The sequence below is a fragment of the Columba livia genome, chromosome 2 (assembly GCF_036013475.1).
Source record: "Columba livia isolate bColLiv1 breed racing homer chromosome 2, bColLiv1.pat.W.v2, whole genome shotgun sequence".
NCBI lineage: Eukaryota > Metazoa > Chordata > Aves > Columbiformes > Columbidae > Columba > Columba livia.
Window position 1 is genome coordinate 111,235,368 of NC_088603.1, and position 20,991 is coordinate 111,256,358.

The 20,991-nt window shown below is 44.2% G+C and overlaps 1 protein-coding gene across 1 annotated transcript in view; it reads right to left on the reverse strand.

Annotated features, from left to right (window-relative positions):
* Nucleotides 1-1,851: 1,851 nt before the first annotated feature.
* EMILIN2 (elastin microfibril interfacer 2) overlaps nucleotides 1,852-20,991 on the reverse strand; it is a 38,463-nt gene continuing 19,323 nt past the window's right edge. The window contains exons 5-8 of the mRNA XM_065053252.1: nucleotides 14,921-15,253; nucleotides 14,292-14,330; nucleotides 7,825-7,959; nucleotides 1,852-7,103 (exon numbers count right to left, since the gene is read on the reverse strand). Of these exons, the coding sequence (XP_064909324.1) occupies nucleotides 6,766-7,103; nucleotides 7,825-7,959; nucleotides 14,292-14,330; nucleotides 14,921-15,253 (845 nt within the window). The 3' untranslated portion in view covers nucleotides 1,852-6,765. The remainder of the gene's footprint in view (nucleotides 7,104-7,824; nucleotides 7,960-14,291; nucleotides 14,331-14,920; nucleotides 15,254-20,991) is intronic.

Below are 20,991 nucleotides of genomic sequence, written 5' to 3' on the forward strand. Positions count from 1 at the left end.
CAATGTGTTTTCTAAGCATGATGATACCCTCTGCTTTTTCTCTTCTCCCCTTGCCCAAAACAAATTAATAAAACCACAGTGATGTTTCTGCCCCACACCAGAGATGTCCAAGACCTCTCTTAATTGTGCAGGGAGCTGTAGCAAAGAACAGCAAGAAAGGCTCCAGCACTACAGGCTGGTGCAGTATTTTTCTTCATGGCCTGGGCTGCAGCCCCAGGCTGGCAGGTGGTGGGAGCAGCGTGGCTCCATGGGAGAACAGATGTTGAGCTGCACAAAAGTGAGCACTTGTGTTAATGGCTTTCATGTTTAGTACTTGGGACACAACTATCAGTGGGATAATTACAAGCGATGCTAAGCCATCTCCTTGGGAGTGCTACAAGAAGCCTTTTCCTTGTAAGAAGGGATGCCGGATAGATACAGTTTTGACTAAACATTCATCTTTAGTCTGAATTCATCTGAATTCTACTCTAAGGACTGGGTGGCTGCTGTTCTCCCACCAGCACTGAAAGGTGGTGCACCTCATTTTCTTCATAGTCTGTTCTCTTGTTCCAGTCCTTCCCTGCTTTCCCCTTTTCCTTCTCCTTTCTACCTCGCTGCTCTGTAATCTCATGTTCCCCACTTCTGCTACTTCATGTGTACGTGTTCTGGTGAGAATAAGAAACTCAGCCTGAACTGTTCAGCCTAGAACTGGGGGCAACATCTGGTTGGTGATCGGTCAGCAGCACTGTTCATTGGGTTTCAATTTTGTTCAGGACTTTTATTAGCTATCTGGCTGCAGGAGTTGAATGTGCCATGAGCAAGTTTGCTGATTATACCAAATTGGGAGGTGCTGTTGACTCTCGTGAGGGCCAAGAGGCCTTGCAGAGGGATCTAGATAGATTGGAGCATCAGGCAGTTACCAGTGGCATGAAATTTAACAGGAACAAATGACAGATGCCATGCCTGGAATGGAGTAATGCCCAGCACAGGTATAAACAGGGAGGAGAGGAGTGGCTGGAGATCTGCCCTGCAGAAAGGGACGTGGGGGTGCTGCTCAACATAGCCACCAGTGTGTGCCCTGGCAGCCAGGAGGGCAAACCCCATCCTGGGGTGCATCAAACACGGAATCACCAGCTGGTCAGAAAAGGTGATTATCCTGCTGTATTCAGCGTTGGTGCAGTCTTGCGTTGAGTGCTCTGTGCAGCTTGGGGCAAGGATGTGCAAGTCCTTGAACGTGTTCAGAGGAGGGCAACAAAGCTGGTGCCAGGCCTGGAAGGAATGTCCTCTGAGAAGCAGCTGGGGACTTTGGGCTTGTCTAGTTTGGAAAAAAAGAGGCTGAGGGATGACCTCATGGCTCTCTGAAGTTTCCTGAGATGGGGACATGGAGAGGGAGGTGCTGAGCTCTTCTCCCTGGGACCCAGTGATAGAACATGGTTCAAAGCTGCACCAGGGGAGGATCAGACTGGACATTTGGAAGCACTTATTTACTGACAGGGTGGTCAAACACTGGAACAGGCTTCCTAGAGAGGTGGACGATGACAATCCCTGTCAGTGTTTAAGAGGCATTTGGACAATGGCCTTAATAATTTACTTCAACTTTTGGTCAGACCTGAATTGGTAAGGTGGTTGGACTAGATCATCACTGTAGGTCCCTTCCAACTGAATGATCAACTAAGATGGGGAAGAACTGTATTGGCAGAACTGTGTACCACAGAGCCTATGTAACAGTGCTTGATGCTGAATAAACAAAAATACACAGGCAAGCTTGAGTGAAAAGCCAAAAACTGCAGTTTTTAAAGGTGGTGGAGGAGAGGGCAAAAATTATGGCTTACATTTGGTTTGTTTGCTTGGAAGTGAAAGAGCATCAAGACATCGCACAACAGGTAGGCTTTATTTGGACATATCTGCAGTTTTCCATCACAGTTTCTTCATGCTCCTGGATATTACTCTCTCTCTATACATGAATATATGTATACACATGCATACATAAAGCATGCTCTCAGATGTGCTGTTCTTGTCTGAAAACTTAATGTTCCTTTTTTTTCCACAATCAAGATAGCAAAAATGGATAAATGCCAAAACCTGCTTATGCAGTAACATGTTACAGGATGTTCTTTGAAGTCTCACATCACATACGAAGAATTGGCAGAGCTGTTCTGCATCTTTCTCATACCTGCAGGGTAAGTTGCAGGAAGGTTGGTGCTTGCTCGAGTGCAAGCCTGTCTTGTGATGACAGGACACAGCTCTCAGGTATTCCTGGTAACTTGACAATTGGAACTCTATGCCAGTACCTGGGAGCAACGAGCAGCAAGGGCGTTATTTTGCTCCAGCTTAAGTGGACAGCGGCACATTCCTCCCATCTGTACACTAAGACTGTAAATGCATTTGTAGTTCGGTAAAATAGATCTGTATCCACTACCATGCCATAACCTAAGGAGGATTGACTTATTCAGCAGATAAAACTCACTTTGAAATGCACAATGTATCCTCAGGAAACAAATCAATCTGGATTTGAATCTCATAGTTGCAGCTGGGGAGCCCTTTGTCTTGCACTCTCAGTGCATTTTAAACCTGCATGGGGTGGTGAGGGGCATTTTTATTTCCAGTTGCCTTCCTATGCTTTCCATTTACAGCTTGCTCTCTTTCCTATTTCAAATTTTTCTTGAATGGCTGGTTGGCTTCACCAAGGTGACTGGAGTCCCTCAGCTAAACTGCACAAAGCTGCTGTAAGTAACCTGGGGTCCATTGAAAGGATACATGGTGGAATACCACAGAAAATCCTCATTGCTTTTAGTGGTCAATACAGAAATATCTCCACTGTTCTCGAAGTCTTAATAGCAAATGAAAATAATGAGGTAGTTTTTTTTGTATGTGTTTTGTGGTGAAAATTGGCATTCCTGCTTTGCTCCAAGCTTTCCTGGGGACAGGACCAATTTATCAGTTGCTTTGTAGCCTTTTCCCGTACCTGTTCTAGGATACATTTCCATGTTTGGCCAGTGCCTTGCTGGCTGGCAGCATGCTGGCGTGTTCTCCAGGCGTTCTGCTGTTAATGACCTGGCTGTGGAAATTTACTTTTATCGCAAGGGATGCTGCCTTGGGGACTCTGTTGGGTTTGATATTTTGACAGTCCCTGGGACACCACATTAGTATCATGGAGTAGAATAGTTTGGGTTGGAAGGGACCTTCAAAGGTCATCTAGTGCAACCCCCCCTGTAATGAGCAGGGCCATCTTCAACCAGATCAGGTTGCTCGTGCCTGGCTAAGGGGCTGTCAGACACATGTCTGTACAGCTTCACCTTCTACAGTTTGGTTTTCTTCCTGTTTTGATGTGAAATGGGAACACCTGGCACAACACATACTGTTTTACCTAAGAATCCCATAATCCTTGTATGCTGCATTACAAAGCTACCTACAAAACAGATCTACAAGGCAGCGCTGTGCTTTATGAAACAGGCAGCATACCTGCCTTAGAGCTCCCACCTACAGGATTAATGTTTTTTAAGGCTTTCTTGGTTAACAGATGCTTCCTATTTGAGCTTTGTGGGTGCTCTTGGATGTGGTAGTCAAATGAGGAAGCCACAGTGTGAAATCTTCCTTTTAGTGCAGGTACTTCCTTGTTCTGCTGCTGATTCTCACCAAAGATGTAAAGGTTTTGTCAGTGGGTTCAGGGTATTCTGGAGCAGAGCTCTTGCTCCTTCCTTTGAAGCTGAGCTGTTCTGTATGGAGCAAACCTTCAGGGGGCCCATGAGTACGTCTGTGCTCGAGTCTCTTCCAGCTGCTGCTTTAATGAGCGTTTCATTCATGCACTCACTGAAGCAGAGACTGGGATTCAAGTTTTCACATCTCTTTGCTACTCAGGGGCTACAGCATTGTGGTCTTCCCAGCTGTGTGAATATTCCACCTTGTAAGCTCCAGGAAAATAACTTCACCAGGAGGAATCGAGCCACCTACCCTGATTACAGCAATTACCAAGGAAGTGGAAATGAAGGGCCAAGTCTCCCTCCACAAAAGCAGAAATCTAAGAGAGAGGTTCATTATCAAAGGTCATAGCTTTTGCCACCACACTGCTAGAAATGGTGGACTGGAAACTATCCCTAGCAGTTCTAAAAGGTGTCCTCAACATCTGCCACTGAGATTGGGCCCTGCTGTGGCACAGTTTCAGGAACACTTTATACCTGTGCACAGATACACGTTCTGCTGAACTTGAGGGCTTGAAAAATCTCGGCACTGGCAGCAGCAGATCCTGGGTACCAGGAGAAACTTTGTGGTAGAAGACAACCCTGTCCCAGGAGCAGAAATGGGCTGGTGAAGATTTGTGGCTTGGATTTAGAAATCTACGGAAGCGGTTAAGACAAGAACTAGATGACAGAACTTTTGCAACTCTTGCACTGCTGATTCTTAAAAATTTCTTACTTGGAGGAGGGTGGGGTGGAAAATAGGTTGTCTTTGCCAGCGAGGTCTCCCTAAGCACTCAGCTCATTTTGTTTGTTTCTATGAGTCATTTTTAGAACAGGCAACAATAATCTAACAATACTTGAGTCATACATAAGTCTGGAGCCAACTTCTTAGAGAACACAGTTTTCTTGAGAGTGAAAAATATCCTAAAAGAAAAAGTGCCTCTTCGGCTTTTGTATATAACAAGAAACTATGTTTAAAGAAAAGAAAAGTGCTTCATGTAACTGGCTTTTGAAAATGCAAAAAGCAATCTTTCCTGTCTGCCTCTTCACTTTTGAGACCCAGAAAGGCAGAGGACAGAAAGGGGCTGTTGATTTAGGACAGAAGAAAACTAAGTGCCTGTTGAACAAGCACGTGGCCTCACGCTCCAGCACAGGTCAAGACACAAGTGCAGGGAAATGAGACGGGGTGGGTCCCTTTATCACGCTGTGAAGTGCAAGTTCACTGTACGTCTTTGGCTACTGACTAACACTGCTCTTCCAGAAACAGCCTTCCTGCTACAAAACACACCCAGGCCTAGCTTCTGCTTACCGGTAACACCGGCATTTCTGAAAATCAGGTGCCAAGAGACCTTCCTAAACCAGGTGCTTCAAAACTCCACTCGTGATTTCCTTCCCGTGCTCACAACTCCCCCAGTGCAACCCGGAGCTGCACAGGGACTGGCTCAGAGTTCCCCCAGGGAAAGAAAGCTTTTTCCACCCGCTTTTCTCAACTTCCAGGATGTGACAGTTTGTTGTGGGAAGGCCCCATCTCATTGCCTGGAAACAGAGTTATGAGGGAGTATCTATTCCAAAACTAAGCAACAAAGGCGTTAAGTCTTCATCTGACCTCCTCAGAAGGGAAGGGCTTCAGCTAAACCGTACTGTGCTGCTTACAGCATGGGGAGTTCTTCCTTCACCTACAGGAATTGTTTGTTCTGAGGCTACAGACAGCTGTTCTGGAGTTATTAAAAAAGAAAATATACTACACAAACCACTACGATAAATACAACTCTGTACAGAGCACAAAGGATCAGCTTCTATAACAATATATAAGTGACAGCTGAACAGTCCTGCTCTCAGTAAAGCACGGCTGGATTTTTTTTTTAGCCATGAAAGACAACAAAACACCAACTCTAAAGAGCCAAAACACATTTGTTACCTCCACTGAGAAGTGAAGTGTCTAGTATGAGAAATAAAATACCACTGCCCCGAATGTGTTTAAGCTAAGAAAGTTGCTTCATCCAAATAAACAGATGCTGAGTGTTAAACCTCACTCATAAGCACCGATGCAGGAAGCTGTTGCAACCAAGACTCAGTGCAGACGGCTGGTTTGTGCATTTGGCAGTACTGGCTAAAATAAGGCTATTTTCCTGTATCAACAGTTTTTCCTCTGATTTGTCTTCTACAATGCAAAACAAGCATAAGACTTCCTTGTTAATGCAAATACTATACAAGTGCCAGAGAAAAACTTTGGAAAATTTTGTTTAACTTTTCAAAATTACCATTTTTCTAGCTAAGCACAGACAATTCAGATATTTTCTAACCTGTTTTATTCATGCCAAGAAGCAAGCTTTAATCTCAAGACCACCAGGTTTGACTGATCATCTTTTTTACCGTATCAATTGAAAGTAAGTGTTCTAAATCTTTCAGTAGCAGCAACTGCACCTTGCACTCATGTCTGCCCAGTGAAAAGCTGAGGCAAGTTTCTCCCTGCACAGCTGCTCCCACTTGGCTGGAATGAGCCGCTCGTCTCTTAGCACCGCGTTTGGCCCTTAATGGGAAAAAGAAAACTGATGACTCTTGTTTGGCTTTGCATCACCATGGTTAAAAACTGCTTTGAACAAATTGTTCACGCGAATGCACGTGACCCAACATATTATTAAATAACACAAGGACCAAGAAGTCATCAACCATGACCAATACAATCTCGCTATCTTGCCCCTGCTTTACTGAAAACATGGAAATAGCTGAGCACAGCTGTAAACTTCAGCAAAGATGTAAACTTTGGTACATTAGGGACAGCTTGATAAACTAGGGAGAAGACTGCAAAGGCAATTTAATGGGGAATAGCAAGAGCATAGTGGAGAAGTATCTATGGAGAACGTATTTGGTGTTTAAACAGTTGTTCTGCTTGTACAGGTAAAAAAGAGCTTGGGGAGGAGTTAATTTAGCTACAGAAACAAGTGTTTTGTAGCTCCCTCTGGAAACAGGGGACAAGGAACAGGTCTCAGTATAGACTATAAACCCACCACTGAAATCAAATATATAAACTGAATATATTAAAGCTTTGAATTTTATTACACTTAATTTCTTCTGAATATCTTACCCTTCTCTCCTGTTCAAGGTAAACCTAAACATGAGAAATGGAAGGATAAAGGAGAACTCCACTAAACGTGGAGTACATTTCGTCAGAGTCTGTGTAGGCCAGTTTGCCTCCTGTCACGACGACGTTCACTTCATCTCCTGCTTTGAGGTGAAGAACAAGGTGGAAGGTCCCAGGACCACCACAGGTCCGTTTCCCCGAGTAGGGTTTGTGGTACTCCAGCAGTTCCCTTCTGTACCCGGCCGTGTGGAGCTGAGCCACGCTCGCGTTGGAGACAGACAGCACCGCTTCCACGTACTCATCCCTCTCCGGGGCCAGCACAGCGGTGATCAGGTAGCGCCCTTCGTAGGGTGACGTGAAGATGCCTGCAGGAGAGAGTTACTCAAAATGGAGAGACCTGGGCTCTCAAAAGCACCACGACAAACGTAAAGCGACGTGGCTTACTCATCGCTACCTACAGATAACAGTGATAAGGTCGGCCTGGGCAGCTCACCAAATGACAGCAGTCATGAAGGCAAAGGGTTGCTGATTCTGTGTCAGAGCCCACAAGTCCTGCAGGACATCAGCAGGTCTTATCCACGTTTGGAAACCTTCTCAGCTAACTCAGAGCTGGGTGAAGAGGTGAGAGGCACCCGCACGCTGTGCATGTCCCCTGAAGGTGAAGGCACACCTGACACCCTCAAGTGACATGACACTTTGCTTGAGAAGGAGGCAGCCAGCAGTTACTGTCATTGGAGAGGCTGTACCCATCGCCTCCCTCCCTCCTCTCCCCTGGGTGACCCAGCTGGCCAAGCTGCAGCAAAGCGGGGTAGCAAGGAACGTCACCTCTGTTCCCCAAGCTCAGCTGTCCAGAGGTGGGGTGGGGAGCACAACCAGCTGTACTGGCAGAGGCAGTGGTGAGCTGGGCCTCAGTATGGCTGGGCACATCTGCCACAACCACAGGAAGCTTTTAACCTGATGTGTCTGGTTTAGATTGACTTATTTTGTTTGTCCAATGTACCAGCAAGGCCTGAGATAGCATCAACCACTGGTAACCCAAGCTGCTGCCCATCTGGCATCTCTGTGGGTCCATTCTTTGGCCATTACCTGTATTTGGGTTATAATAGTCCCCGTCATTCACAAGCACTTTGTTAAAATGAACCACACCAACGTCACTGGAGAAAGGCTTCTGGGTGAGTCCAGCAGAAAATGACACCAGCGAGGGCGCAGCGGCAGCAGGTCCTAAAATGGGTAACAACATGAGTCAGAGTCACATCAGGATGACAACACAGCCTTTCTCTGTGATGCTTTATAATCCAGCGTCTCTGTTGCTGTACTTACTCCACTTGAACTATCCCTGTCACTTCATGGATGCCAGAATTAGCAGAATACGTATTGCTGGCACAGGTCCCAGGTGTCTCACCATAAAATTTACTGAAAAACATAAAATTCACCCCTTGGCCACAGCATCCTTTTTTTTTTTCCCTTCTAAGGAAAAGGTACATGGCTTGTAAATGCTGGCAGTGGAAATCCTGCCACCCCTCAATCCAACAATGCTTCTGCCACAGACCTTCTTCAGGATTGAGGCTGCCCTTGGACACCTCTCTGTCCCTATCACGACGGCCACAGGAGTGGTAAAGTGCTCGTGGTAAATTCCAGCAAGTGATAAGCTCATTCCAGCTTTCCTAGTTATGCTGAGAAGCTGCGCGCAGCTTAGATCTCCTGTCTTCCCTGCCAGAGGGTAGTGAAAATAGGTACAAGAAGTAACATGTTGGTATTAAAGCAAAGAGAACCATCACTGGGGCACAGCTCTCTTGCACCTCCTCACTCCACAAATTTTTCTTCTTTTCTCAGCAGACCAAACAGACACTTAGGTATTACATAGTGGCTATCTGCTTACTAGCTAAACATTGCTGTTAGTAGACATAGTACAATTTGGATAATTAAGACAAATTTTTAGTGTTTAACAGACTGACTTAATGGCACGTGTTAATTGACCAACCACTTGTTAGTCCCATCTTAGTTCCCTTCCCTCTAAACATTTCCCCTAGGGTGGGAACACTGCTAGAAGTACTCAGCTGTTGTTGCTCTTTGGCTGGGCAATTAGGTCAACAACAAATATACTTAAGTTGTCCTCAGCTGCTGTTTCTGTTCTACCCTGTTCAGATTAGGATCTGTGTCTTTTCTGTGCTGTTTCACCCGTGCTCCTTCTTTTGCCTTCCTCAAAATAAATGTTTAGTTTTCTCTTCCTCTCAATATGAGATGCCCATCAGTAAGCAATGTTCAATACAGACTATATCCCTTAAAAACTGAAGTTGAGGAGTGACAAAACTTCACCTAAAATGTGGATATACACAAATGCTCTGATTTTTTTTCCTAAATAACTTGGCAAAGGAGGGGTGGTGGGAGGGGAAGGCCAAGGCAAGACATGACCACAACTTCAGAAATGGCAAATAACAACCTTGATTTCCCTCAGGGGCTAGTAACCTGCTGCCTCGTGTATCTTTGGAAATCTCCTTATTCAGTATTTTGTCTCACGCTCAGAAAACAGACAGAAGCCCTTTTTCATTACTCCTACCTGCCAGTGTGCCTGCAGGTGCTCCTGTGAGCTAAGATGAGTTTACCTGAAAGGACCAAAATTAACTGCAGGAAGTCTACTTACTTAAGCAGCTCTGCCACCTTAACACCACACTACTTACAGAAAGCTTTGCTTTGTATTCTCAGCTTAGCCTGAGACTCAAATAAACTGAAAATGCACCTTAACTAAGTTCTTGTTGGCTCACTTGGAAAGGTTTCTCTCCCTTGCAGCCACACTGCACAGGTGGCAGAAACTACCTGCTGCCTGCCCAGACACTCTGTCCTCTCCATTTGCAGGAGCTACAATTCTGTTCAGGTTGGTGTCACCTGGATAAGGGAGCAACTCCTGCTCTGGGTCACCATGCTTCCTTCACGCTTTTCCTGCACTAATTGCTAGAATACCTATTAGAGTTTGCTGCTGAAATTGCTTCAGATCCACAGCCCTGCTTAGCAAACCATCTATGTTTGCCCAAAGGATAAAACTTAAATCCCTCTAAATAATCTGCAGATCAATCTAGTGAGCAACCTGATCTAGCAGGAGATGTCCCTGCTCAGTGCAGGGTGGCTGGACTAGATGACCTTTGAAGGAACCTTCCAACCCAAACTATTCTATGATTTGATAAGGAGGTGCAGGGAAGACACAGTGTGTCTGTGCTCTCTTCTCCTCCTCCCAGCTGGAACTGCCCATTTGCAGCTTTCACAAGTCCTACCGACAGCTCTTAGCGATGCTTTTGCAGAACCTTACAGAGGTGAACAACCTTCTCTTACACGTCCCCACCTGCAAACACTCTTCTTCATGCAAAGACCAAAGTTCAGCTTCTCTAGGCAAGGTCCAGGCTTGGAAAATGGTTTCACTTAAGCAGTTACTGTTGTGGAATTATAGAAATCAGGAGGAAAAGTTTTAGAGCATTTAAAAGCTGGGAACAACATGCGTGGCTCTCACAAACTGCTAGGCAGACAAAAGGTTTCTCAAAATATTTAACCACAGTTTGAAAGCTTCTGGGGAAGGAAATAACTGAACTTCAGATGTATTCAAGAAGGTTCCACTTGAGGTATATATATATATGTAAGCAAGAACAAGTATGTATGTTCATGGCAATCTAAGCTATTAATAGTATAACACATTCTGGGGCCCACAAGAGATACATGGGTGGTCTTTGTTAGGTTACATCTACTTCCACCCATCTGCTAGTTGTATTTCTGGTTCTCCACCTCTCTTTTGACTTCCCAGCACAGTTCATGCCTCCCACAGAGCCCGAGGGTCAGAAGGGGAAAAAGAAGGAAAAAAAAAAAATCAAGCAAAACAAAACAGTGCACAGCACAAGAATTTTCTATCAAGATGAAAGGAGAACCAAATAACAGTGTGATGGTGCCACTGACAATTGCTCAGTAACTGGAATGAGGACTCTTCAGGAGTCTACACAGAAGAGAGACCATAAGTACGTAATTCATTGTCAGTATGCGCTTCTGACTCCTTTGCATTTGGCAGGAGTAAGGAGGGTATGTCAGATCTCCTCTGCTTGGCCAATACTCAATCTAAATGAGGGCAACATGCATCATTTCAGTTAGAGCAAATGCGACAAAAACATAAGCAATTTGTCACCTCCCTGCCTTTCTTTTTTAACTTTCAGTGTTACCCCAACACATCTCATTTTCAGGAAGGTTCCCTCTGCTCGTGGGATGTCCGTGCAGCACAGCACAGTGCCACGCTGATCTCATGAGCCAGTGCCTGACGAAGCTGCGCCCATTAGTTCTGCTCTGCTACGCCACGGCGTGTCTGAGGCAGATGACAACTCACTCGGTGCGTTATGAAGACACAGCTACTTTTCTCCTGAGTCTGTTAGCAATGGCTCTTACAACTCCTACCTTTCACATCACAGCAAGAGAAGGTTTGCCCCAGCACATACCTACCACTCCTTACACAAGTAACCATCTCCTGCCCATCCTTCAGCGTGCTCCTGTGAACTGTGCTGTTCTTTCACGTGAACAACAGCAAAACACAAACACTGCTGGAACTGCAGGTGGTCACACATTCTTTACGTCAAAGTCAGCAAACACGCTTTCCCCTGTGCTAGATCACTGGTGTGTACTACTGAGAATACTGCTCCCTGCCCAGGGATTGAAAGAAAGAGCTAATCATGCAGCAGAACCCATCACAAGCACTGCAGGGTAATTATGTATTCAGTAAACCCTTTCTTCAAATCAAGGACAACCTACAACAACATAAACCTTATATTACAATAAACCTCATGCCTTCAAATTTGGAACATGTCCTACAGGCTTGCTGCCTGGAGTGACACAGAGAAAGTTAAGATGTCTGAGGATCAGACAAGTCAAGAAGAATTAAAAAGCCCAAAGCAAAATTAGCCCCCTCACCTGCACAGATACGCACAGCAGCGTTCCCACAGTGGCAGGGCTCCCTAGCTCAGCTGTTCTTTATGACATGGTTTCTTTTAGAGAGGAGTGACCACCCTGCCTTGGAGCTGCTGGTTAAGGACACAAGCAGCACTGCAGACTGCAACAACGGGGAGGGTGGGGAAACCAATCTGTGCTTTTAGTGAATCTTTTTCACTGTGACCCTCTTTGTATGGTGATCAGAACATTCAAATCCTCCTCTTGGCTCTGTCCTTGCCTAGTTGTATGACTTGTGGATCGTTACAAGCATTTTCTCATCAGTTCCCAGACCAGTCTATCAGCCAATTCATTATTTCTGCCTCTGCAATTTTCTTTGCTCCAGCAAACAAAAGTTCTCATCGTTCTAAAACTGCCATGCTTCAATAACATTTGCTGCTGATGTTTCTTTAATAACAATCGGTTCAATTCTTTGTGTATTAAAAGGGATTCGGTGGATTCTCTTATGTCCCGACACTTATCTCACCTTCCTCACAAACTCCTTGCCTGTAAAAACAGAGCTAATATGTAATATCGTGCCTCATACTTCAAAGTCCTGAAAGATCTTTGCCTACAAAATTATATTGTAAGATGCAGGCAAACAGATAGCTAATGAATCTGAACAACTCAAGAAATTCTTCAGTATGTGAATCGTGCCTCAGCATTCAAGAAGAGCACTGAAGTGCTGGTTTAACCCCAGAGGACAGAGCTGGAGCCCTCAGCTTCTTCCTGAGCAGCGCTTTCATATAACAGAAGCTATTCAGAAACAGAAATGAAAGGGAGTACTCAGAAAGCCAATTTAATAATACTAGCTTCTGACATTAGGAATTACAGCACAAGAAGGTCTGATCTTTCAAATCTGAATTTCAGCGCCAAAAAATGTACTGGGTGAAGACTGGCAAAGACACCCTAAAACTGTGGCCCTAGACAAATTAGATATTAAGGATTCCTTGATGCCTTATTTAAGCTCCTCCAATAAGCTAAAAACCTTCCCTTCCCCAGCTGTTAATTTCTACAACACTGCAAACTGCTGAATTCTGCCCCAGAATGCTCTTTCTTTGCTGTTTATGAGCAGCCACTGATGATGAGGCACAGTGGGCGCAGATGCTCTGACTCCACACGTCTAACTTCTATTTGCACCACACTTAGCTCTCTGTTTTCTAGGACTACCTGACCTCAGGGTTTGCAAAGCATTTGGGGGAAATTACAGGACAGATCAGCAGGTATATCTCATATTTACATACGTTCCCAAGGGCACGGAACAGGAAAAGGAACCCCCTGGTCAAACCCAACCTCTCTCCAGATCCCAGGGTGATATTGTTTCTTACAACATGTTTCACCAAGCAGCACACTGCCTGCCACATCTTGCCTTTGCGGCACTTCTAACATCCACCTACTCTTTCACACAGTTTTAGCATAAGCTTATTAAAATACTGCAGTCTGTAAATGGCAATAGGCTGTACAAAGTGGAAGAAAACCCCCAGGAAATCAGTTTATCACAGAAATCTAGACATCTATGTTGGCTTTACTGGCATCAAGAAAAAGGAACATTTCTTCTCATCCTCTTCCAGAAGCCTCAACTATTGCTGCTTGTTCTCACCACCACAATCCTCAAATGCAAAAAGATTGCTTTAAGGCTATGTCAGATTTTTAATTAGAAAGTATAAATGTCAGAATTACAGACTGGTCTCTTTAGAACTCCTTTTGTCAGTCTTCAGACCAGTCTTCAGGACGTGTATGTGTGATTTTGTTAGGGCCATCAAACTAAGTCCAAGGGTAGGATTTCAGATGCCATAAAGCCGTTACGTTTTATTTTCATCTATTTCTTCTATTTTCTCAAACAAATTTAGATTAAATCATTCTTTCTGAAGAGGGTATGGGAATATTCACTTTGATCCCAGATATGTTTCCCCAGGATTTGATAAAATCTTGAGTATGAGGTTGTAGGGCAGGCAGCACCCAATTAACGTATTTATCAAGGCCAAATAGCATGTACCACACAAAATTTATACCTGTTTATCATACAAATCTATAAATGCACTTTGATATTAACAATTATAAAACCAAGAAAACTGCATTTTGCATCTTTTTAAACTGTGGTTGTCAGTGGGAGCGCTCCTGCTTTCACTGAAGTCAGGAACATGAGCCCTTGTGATTCTAACAAAGCCACAAACTTCCTCACGAGGGGGAACAATTCATGCACTAGCTCAGATACTAACAGTGCTTCAAGATCTTAGTCTTGGCATTATTAATTCCTCATTAAAGAAATACTAAAATTGTCTGAGATAAATGTATTTTTTCATTTAAAAAGAAAAAAAGGTCAGTACTGACATTTGTTAGCAATAGAAATCCTTCGGTTTGTTTTTAAACACCAAAGTAAGAATAACCCCAAATTAATTATTTTTCAAAACCTAAAAAACCTCGTATTTTCAAAGGATGTAGATTATGTTTTAATGCTTAGGTATAGCAAAAATCTGTTAATTTTTCCTTAATGCTAAACTTAAATACTGAAAAATCAACACTTTGTTCTCTCAACCATGACTTTCAGGGACAGAAATAAAGATTAAGTACCTGTGTAAAGAATTTCTAGGAAAAAACTGCCTTACCTTTTGAGTCCGTGGTAGGAGGAGATAACTTTGGATATCCTACAAAGGAAAAGCACAAGGTGTGATATAGTACATAATGGAGTACATTATGACAAAGTATCACTGCAATCTTCTAAAAAGCATCCTTTGATACCAAACATCAACACACCATACAATCATAGAATAATTTGGGTTGGAAGGGACCTTCAAAGGTCAGGTAGTCCAACCCCCTGCAATGAGCAGGGACATCTTCAACTAGATCAGGTTGCTCAGAGCCCTGTCCAGCCTGGCCTTCAACGTCTCCAGGGATGGGGCATCTACCACCTCTCTGGGCAACCTGGGCCAGAGTTTCACCACCCTCATTGTAAAACATTTCTTCCTCATGTCAGTTCATTGTGGTGCTGCAAGGAACAAAGGCATAGCTTGGTAGGTGAAGGAAAAGGTTTTAGAGCACAGCTATAGGCTGCAAAGACTCCTTCACAAACCATCGCTGCTGTAAGCCGTTCCCACCAGCTACAGCTCTAATGGGCACCCACAAAAGGCTGAAAGGCGGCTAGTGAAACACAACAGATCTCAGCGTCACCCCTTGAGCAAGACTTAGCATGTCCACTGCGCTGAGGAGTGATTCACTATTAGATTGTCTCTCTCACCTGGTGCTCCAGCGTACCCTTCAGCAATGGGCATGGTGCTTTGACCAGCCTGACCATCCACGCTCCGAAGCCGCCCTCTTCCCGACATCAGAATGGTGCCAGGAGGCCCTGCCTCTCCGGTCTCCAGGATGATCCCGGTTGTCCCGGGCAGAAATGGTGCAGCCGCCGACCCGGGCAGCGATGGGCGCGGAAGGGGTCTGGGCTGCGGTGGCTGGAGGGGGATCCTCTGTCGCGGGGGCTGTACCCTCGGCCGCGATGGCAGCAGGGAGATGCCGGGCTGGGGCTGCAGAGGGGGTCTGGGCGGCAACGGCTGCCGTGGTGCTTCTGGTTGCCCTTTGAAATGATGAAAGAAGAGGAAAGATGTAGAATTAGTTGGCTATAGTGACATATAAAATTGCATATATTTGTAAAAATAAAAAAACCCCAAACTTTAAAATAAAACAGGACTCAATTTGAGGCCAACTTTCCACTCAGACCCAAGCCTGTGCTGGAAAAGCTCCATTCCACTCTTGCAGTACCACAGACTCCCCTCTTTCCCATTCTGCGGCACAGTGAAAGGGGTGAAGGCAGCCTGGAGGCAGGACAGGCAGCAGTCAAAATAACCCATGAGCTTTCACCCACTAGTCCAGCTTTGGCTTTCAGCACAAGCCGGGTGTGTATCAAACCCCATTCCCACCGCTGCCTTCATCTCCATTGCGTGCTCTCCCTCCACCTTGAGTTCAATGCTCCGGAACCATCCTGCCCGTCGCTCCTTCTTTCAACTCTATACTCGCACAACACCCAGCACAAGGCAGCCTTGTTCTCACGTGACTACCATAAAGAAAAACATATACAGCAAAAAAACCTGAGTAAGTGAACACCGACTTAAAGAATTTTTTCCCTACTTTGCAAAAGCAATGATTTTAAAATTCCAAGTACTCCCATTACTAATACTTTCTGGCAACGAAGGCAGAACCCCAGGATATAATCTACCAGAAAAGCCTTTATTGTTTAAAGGGAAGAGATACCATTAAAAGACTTTTCCAGAAGGGCAGCCAACACATACGACATCAGGGCTGAACAGCATTGACATGGTTACATTGTGTATCCGGTCCAGTTTTAAGCCCTATACAGGAGTGATGGCTTATTCATAAAAATGAAGTCCTAAATGACATGTAAGGATGCAATGTCCTCCTAAAAATGAAGGTGAATTACATCAACCTTAAGAACATGAATTTATAAATGTGTAGATTTCAGGAGATGCAATGACAGCTTTTACACAGATTAATTGGAATTTCATTCTAAATTAAACATTAGCATTGGTTATTTTGGTTGCATTTTGAGACAAAGCACAGCCTTAAATGCAGGGATGGAACTGAGTTTCTGGTGAAATCAACAAACATCCCCTTGCAAATTCATCTGGTGCAACTCGTCACCACCAGAGATGCTCGCCATGGTCCACAGTGGAGACCACCGCTCTGAGGTCTCAATGGTCACAATGAAGTTCTTCAGTGCATCACAGTCCAAAATCAGCCTGGGTAAATTTATGAGTGGCCAGGGCTAAAGCAAACCGCTATGCCCAAAAGCGGACATGGTGTGAGATGTCCCCTGCCTCTGTTGAACAGCTGGGGACCCCCAAGAGGACCTTACGCTGAGCCTTTGGGCGAGAGCTTATGGCCACATCATGCAGGTATCGGCCGTGATGCCCAGTCAGGGTCCACACAGTGTCACCGACAACCCACGTGCTGTTTCGTGACTACTCAGCACCTGCGCTTTAACCCTGTGAATCTCGTTTCTACTTCTCAGTCTCATATAAAGTCCACGTAAGCCTTCCAGAGCACTGGGAGACCTGTCTGAAGTCAGAGTCTCGCACCACCTGCATTCCTTTGCTAGATACGCCTGCTAGGAAAAAATAATCTTCCTGAGCTTTGTTGGCTGACTTTAACTGTCGTGAGAACTGAAAGTTACATGAACAGTGCACCACAAAGCTGGACTGACGCTTACTCAGTAACTCTATCCACAAAGCAGTGGACTAAGGAGTGAAATGTTCACTTTACTCCAATTAAAATTATCTTCGTAAAAATCCCAGGCTTAAAAAATTTTATATATATATATATATATCTATATATATATATAGATATAGATATATAGATATATAGATTTTTTTTTTTTAAATGGCTTGAAGTATCAAAGTGAATTGTTTAACAGAGTTAACTTAGTGAGACACCTTCTGTCCAGAGTGGCACAGATTTAGACCTTCAAATGAAGACCTTCAAATCACAAACTGACAAAATACGTTACCTTGGGATGCACGTACTTCTCATTTCTCGAGTCTCCTGAGCTGAGCTTATTAAGACAGTGACTTAAGCTGACAGAGGGAAAATGAATACAGTTGTCTGCTTGCTTTTCTAACCCCTTAAGTAACAACCAACAACTCAAATCCTGTAACCTGTACGAATTGCTTCCTTGCATGCAGCATCAACACAGCAATATTCAGAATTATCCAACTACGCTTTTAGAAAGCTAAATCCAAAATTATCTGCCTAAACCTCAACTTAAAATGCCAGAAGTCAGATAAGTGTGGGTTGAGAGGGATCTGGTCTTCCATCTTTGCAAAAGTTTGTAGCCTCTTCTACGAATACACAGCACAGGAAGACGAAATACCAAGAAGTCACTAGACAAAGATGGCAACAGCAGAGCCACCCTGTCCTGATATTGAATTCCATAACACATGTTTTAAGTTCACGTGGCAGTGAGAAAACGAAGCCCCAGTGAAGTGGGCACGGCATGGCATGGCATTTCAGCCTTAACCTGCAATTTACTTCACTGAAGCGGAAATGATTTGCTGGGAAGGAAGACAAGCAGCGACCTGGATGGATGAGGTTGCTGGATCTTTGGCGTGCGGCTGTTTCTAGGATTGTTCTGCCCCAGCCACATGCTCCTTAGATCCCCAAACACACAGAAACAAAGTGTGTAAAACAAACTAGCAAGTAAAGGAATCTGTCACTGCACTCACAAGACGCCAGAAAGGATCTGACTGGAATTTTCTTATAGATGCCAAAGGGATTTGACAATTGAGTTACAAATTACCTTTCTGGACAAGGTCACAGGGAGCCTAGAGGAACTGACTATATGACTCTCTTACTCGCACTACGACACTAAGATTTTATGTTGCCCTTTATTGATGCTGTAATGCAGAACAAACCTTTGGGTTCTTAGACCATAACTTCAGTAGACAACATTTAGCTGTTGCTTTTGAAACCCCGCAACAGAGACAATTACCAGAGGAACCGGAGTTTGAGTCAAATAACTGTAACCAAACTGCACTCCCAGCACAGTATGTGGCTGCAAGACCACACTTCTGACCCCTGGAAAACTTGTTTAATATATAAGAATAGGCAGCAGGTTAAAAGAGGCCACTAACTTTAACATCGCTTTCAATTTTGTGCCACACGAAGAGCAAACGTGTCCGCAGAGATGCAGAGAGCACAGCGAGTACAACAAATGGCCCCACGAGATGTGGAGCTGTGCGTGGTCACCTTTCAAGGCGGACAAATTGCTGCTGGATTGCATCACCTTGGTGAGCACATCGTTTGTGGTCCCCCTGGAGCTCAGAGCAGACCCACCGCCTGCCCTCGCCACCAACGTGGGTATGGAAAACAGCAGGACGCTGCGCTACCTTCACCAGAAACTATAACAAAATACGAGTTTGGCCTCTGAGTCTGTATCTGAAACACAATCATTCACTAACCTGGCTTGTTTGTTTGGCCTGAGGCACTTGAAACTCCCTCATAAAAAATTTGGAAGAAAACACAGCCATATTTCTAATATCAGGGTCATTTGACTTTGCTCAGGTTTATGGTGCGATGGGCTTATACCACCTGATAAGATTTTATATTGCATTTCTTGCAATATATCATTGCCTTGCTGTCCCTCAACAACTGTTACTAGTAAGAACGTGTTTCTTTTTGGCCCTTCCAAAGTCAAATTACATCACTTGAATGCTATGATACGCTGGCAAATAGTACGTAAAAAACTCGAGACAATTTATGGCCAGGACTGAAATTCTCCTTTTCAAATAATGTCAGTATCACAGACCATGCTGCAGATCACAGACATAAAACCAGCTAAAGCCATACCAAATTCACATAATGGGGCTCTCAAACCACTTCCAAAAAAGGCTCTTTTGCCAAAATCTTTCTGCTACTCCAGCCATCAAAACATACTTGGACCGCTGTGCCAGACGGCGTTATTGTAATTGAAAACATTTGGGGACTGGAGTCTGTGCTTCATGAACCCTTTGGAGGCCAGAGGAACCCCACAGCAGGGAGGGATGCTCAGCACCCGCAACCCAGTGCTCTGTCCTTCCTCAGGCTTTAACACCCGACAGTGGATGGAGAACTCTGCCCTGAAATGGTGTTAGGTGTGGAAACCCAGGCGCACTGAGGCTTTCTCATGATTTACAACATTGTAATAGTGGTTGATAAATACAACCCCTCGAACACCTGCTTTAAATAGCAGGAGAAACATTACTGTGTGTATCTTGGAGCTTTCTCCACTGTAGGTCCCTAGGGAAAATTTATTTTGGGCAAGATGGATGAGAAACAGGAGTACCTACATACATCATAATGGGGACCTCTTCTGCAAGATCCAGGAGTGAATGTCCTAACCTAGTTGAATTAAAGTCAAGATTTCACCAAAAGAATTACCACGCCCCACCCCCCCATTTCCCTTCACTTCTTCCTTTAAAGGAAGAAAAACATTGGTTTTTTCAATTTCACACAAGAGCTTCTCATGTCAGAAGGATTTTTGTGTCAAGTACTGCCTGCAATACATTTGGTTTTAAACAATTAAACCATCAAAAGAAACGTATCTATCACAGGCTTTCAAGTCTCCACCTTGGAATGTGAAGGATATTCTTCCCCACAGAAACACTTTCAGACCCTTCATGAAGCAAAACTTCTCCATTCAAGCAAGAGTGCTCACAGTCCTGCATCTGATCTCACCCAGTCACTATCAGCTGCCACAGCCCACAGACTCTTCCCTCAGCACCTCTTCTTCTGATTTAGGGCCAGTCACAAAAATTAGGTTCTTATTTCTCTCACTTGTACACAGAATTAAAACCAGAAGCATCAAGCAGCTGAAGAGTACAATTTCAAACAGCCTCCAATTCCTGTGTTTTTGCATCATGCAAAACAGGAAGTCAGGTTCCTTCTGTAAACTCAGACTACCTCAGAAAAACAACCCATGGCTGAAAATTTGGAGCAAGAATAGCAAAGAGAACTGAGTGGCACTTGGCAAGGTCTCTAAACCTTCACAGCAAGGTTCACCAAGACACTGACATTACCATTTCATGGCATTCTGAGCCAAAGGGAATGTGCCTCTGCTTCTCAGGCACTCCAGGGCAAACTTTAAACCACCTGTGGAGGTAGATTTGAGCTGACATGAACCGAAGCGGCTGAGATGTGAAAACTCTGCCAGCTGGGGTTTGCACTTACTGCCAACTCGCTAACTGTGTTGTGGGAATGCAAACTTCTGGGAGAGCTATGAGGCACAAGTCTTATGTTGCCACACCAAGGTATGCCAGAGCTTGCTTGCCAAAGTCCTGAATCAAAGAGTTGGTGCTGAATTATAATCATTAGCTCATGCTAAGAACAAAACTTAAAGGAATCTTTCTTATCATAAATTTGAATTCCTTTGACTTAGTTTTTCTCCATTTACTTTTCAATTTCCCCTGAGGAATCAAGAATAATCTCACACAACAAAATAAAACAAAACAAAAACAAAATCAAATGAAATTGAATGGAATAATACCCACTGATAATTATTACTTAAAATTCACTTTAAATGCACCATCCAAAAATGTTAGTTTTCCCACTCTCTTTATTCTGGCTCAAAGTAAACATGAAAGCAATTAAGACTTCTTTTTTTTAGATTCTTCTCTTGTGAGAATACTTTAAAAAGCACTCAAAGTTCTCTATGGTGTTCTAGAGCAAAGAGCCAAAATTAGAGTCACTGTAAAAACAAAGTAGAAATTGTGTAATATTACTTTTTTCCCTCCCTTGTTTAGCTCCTTTATAAGTGATTCATAA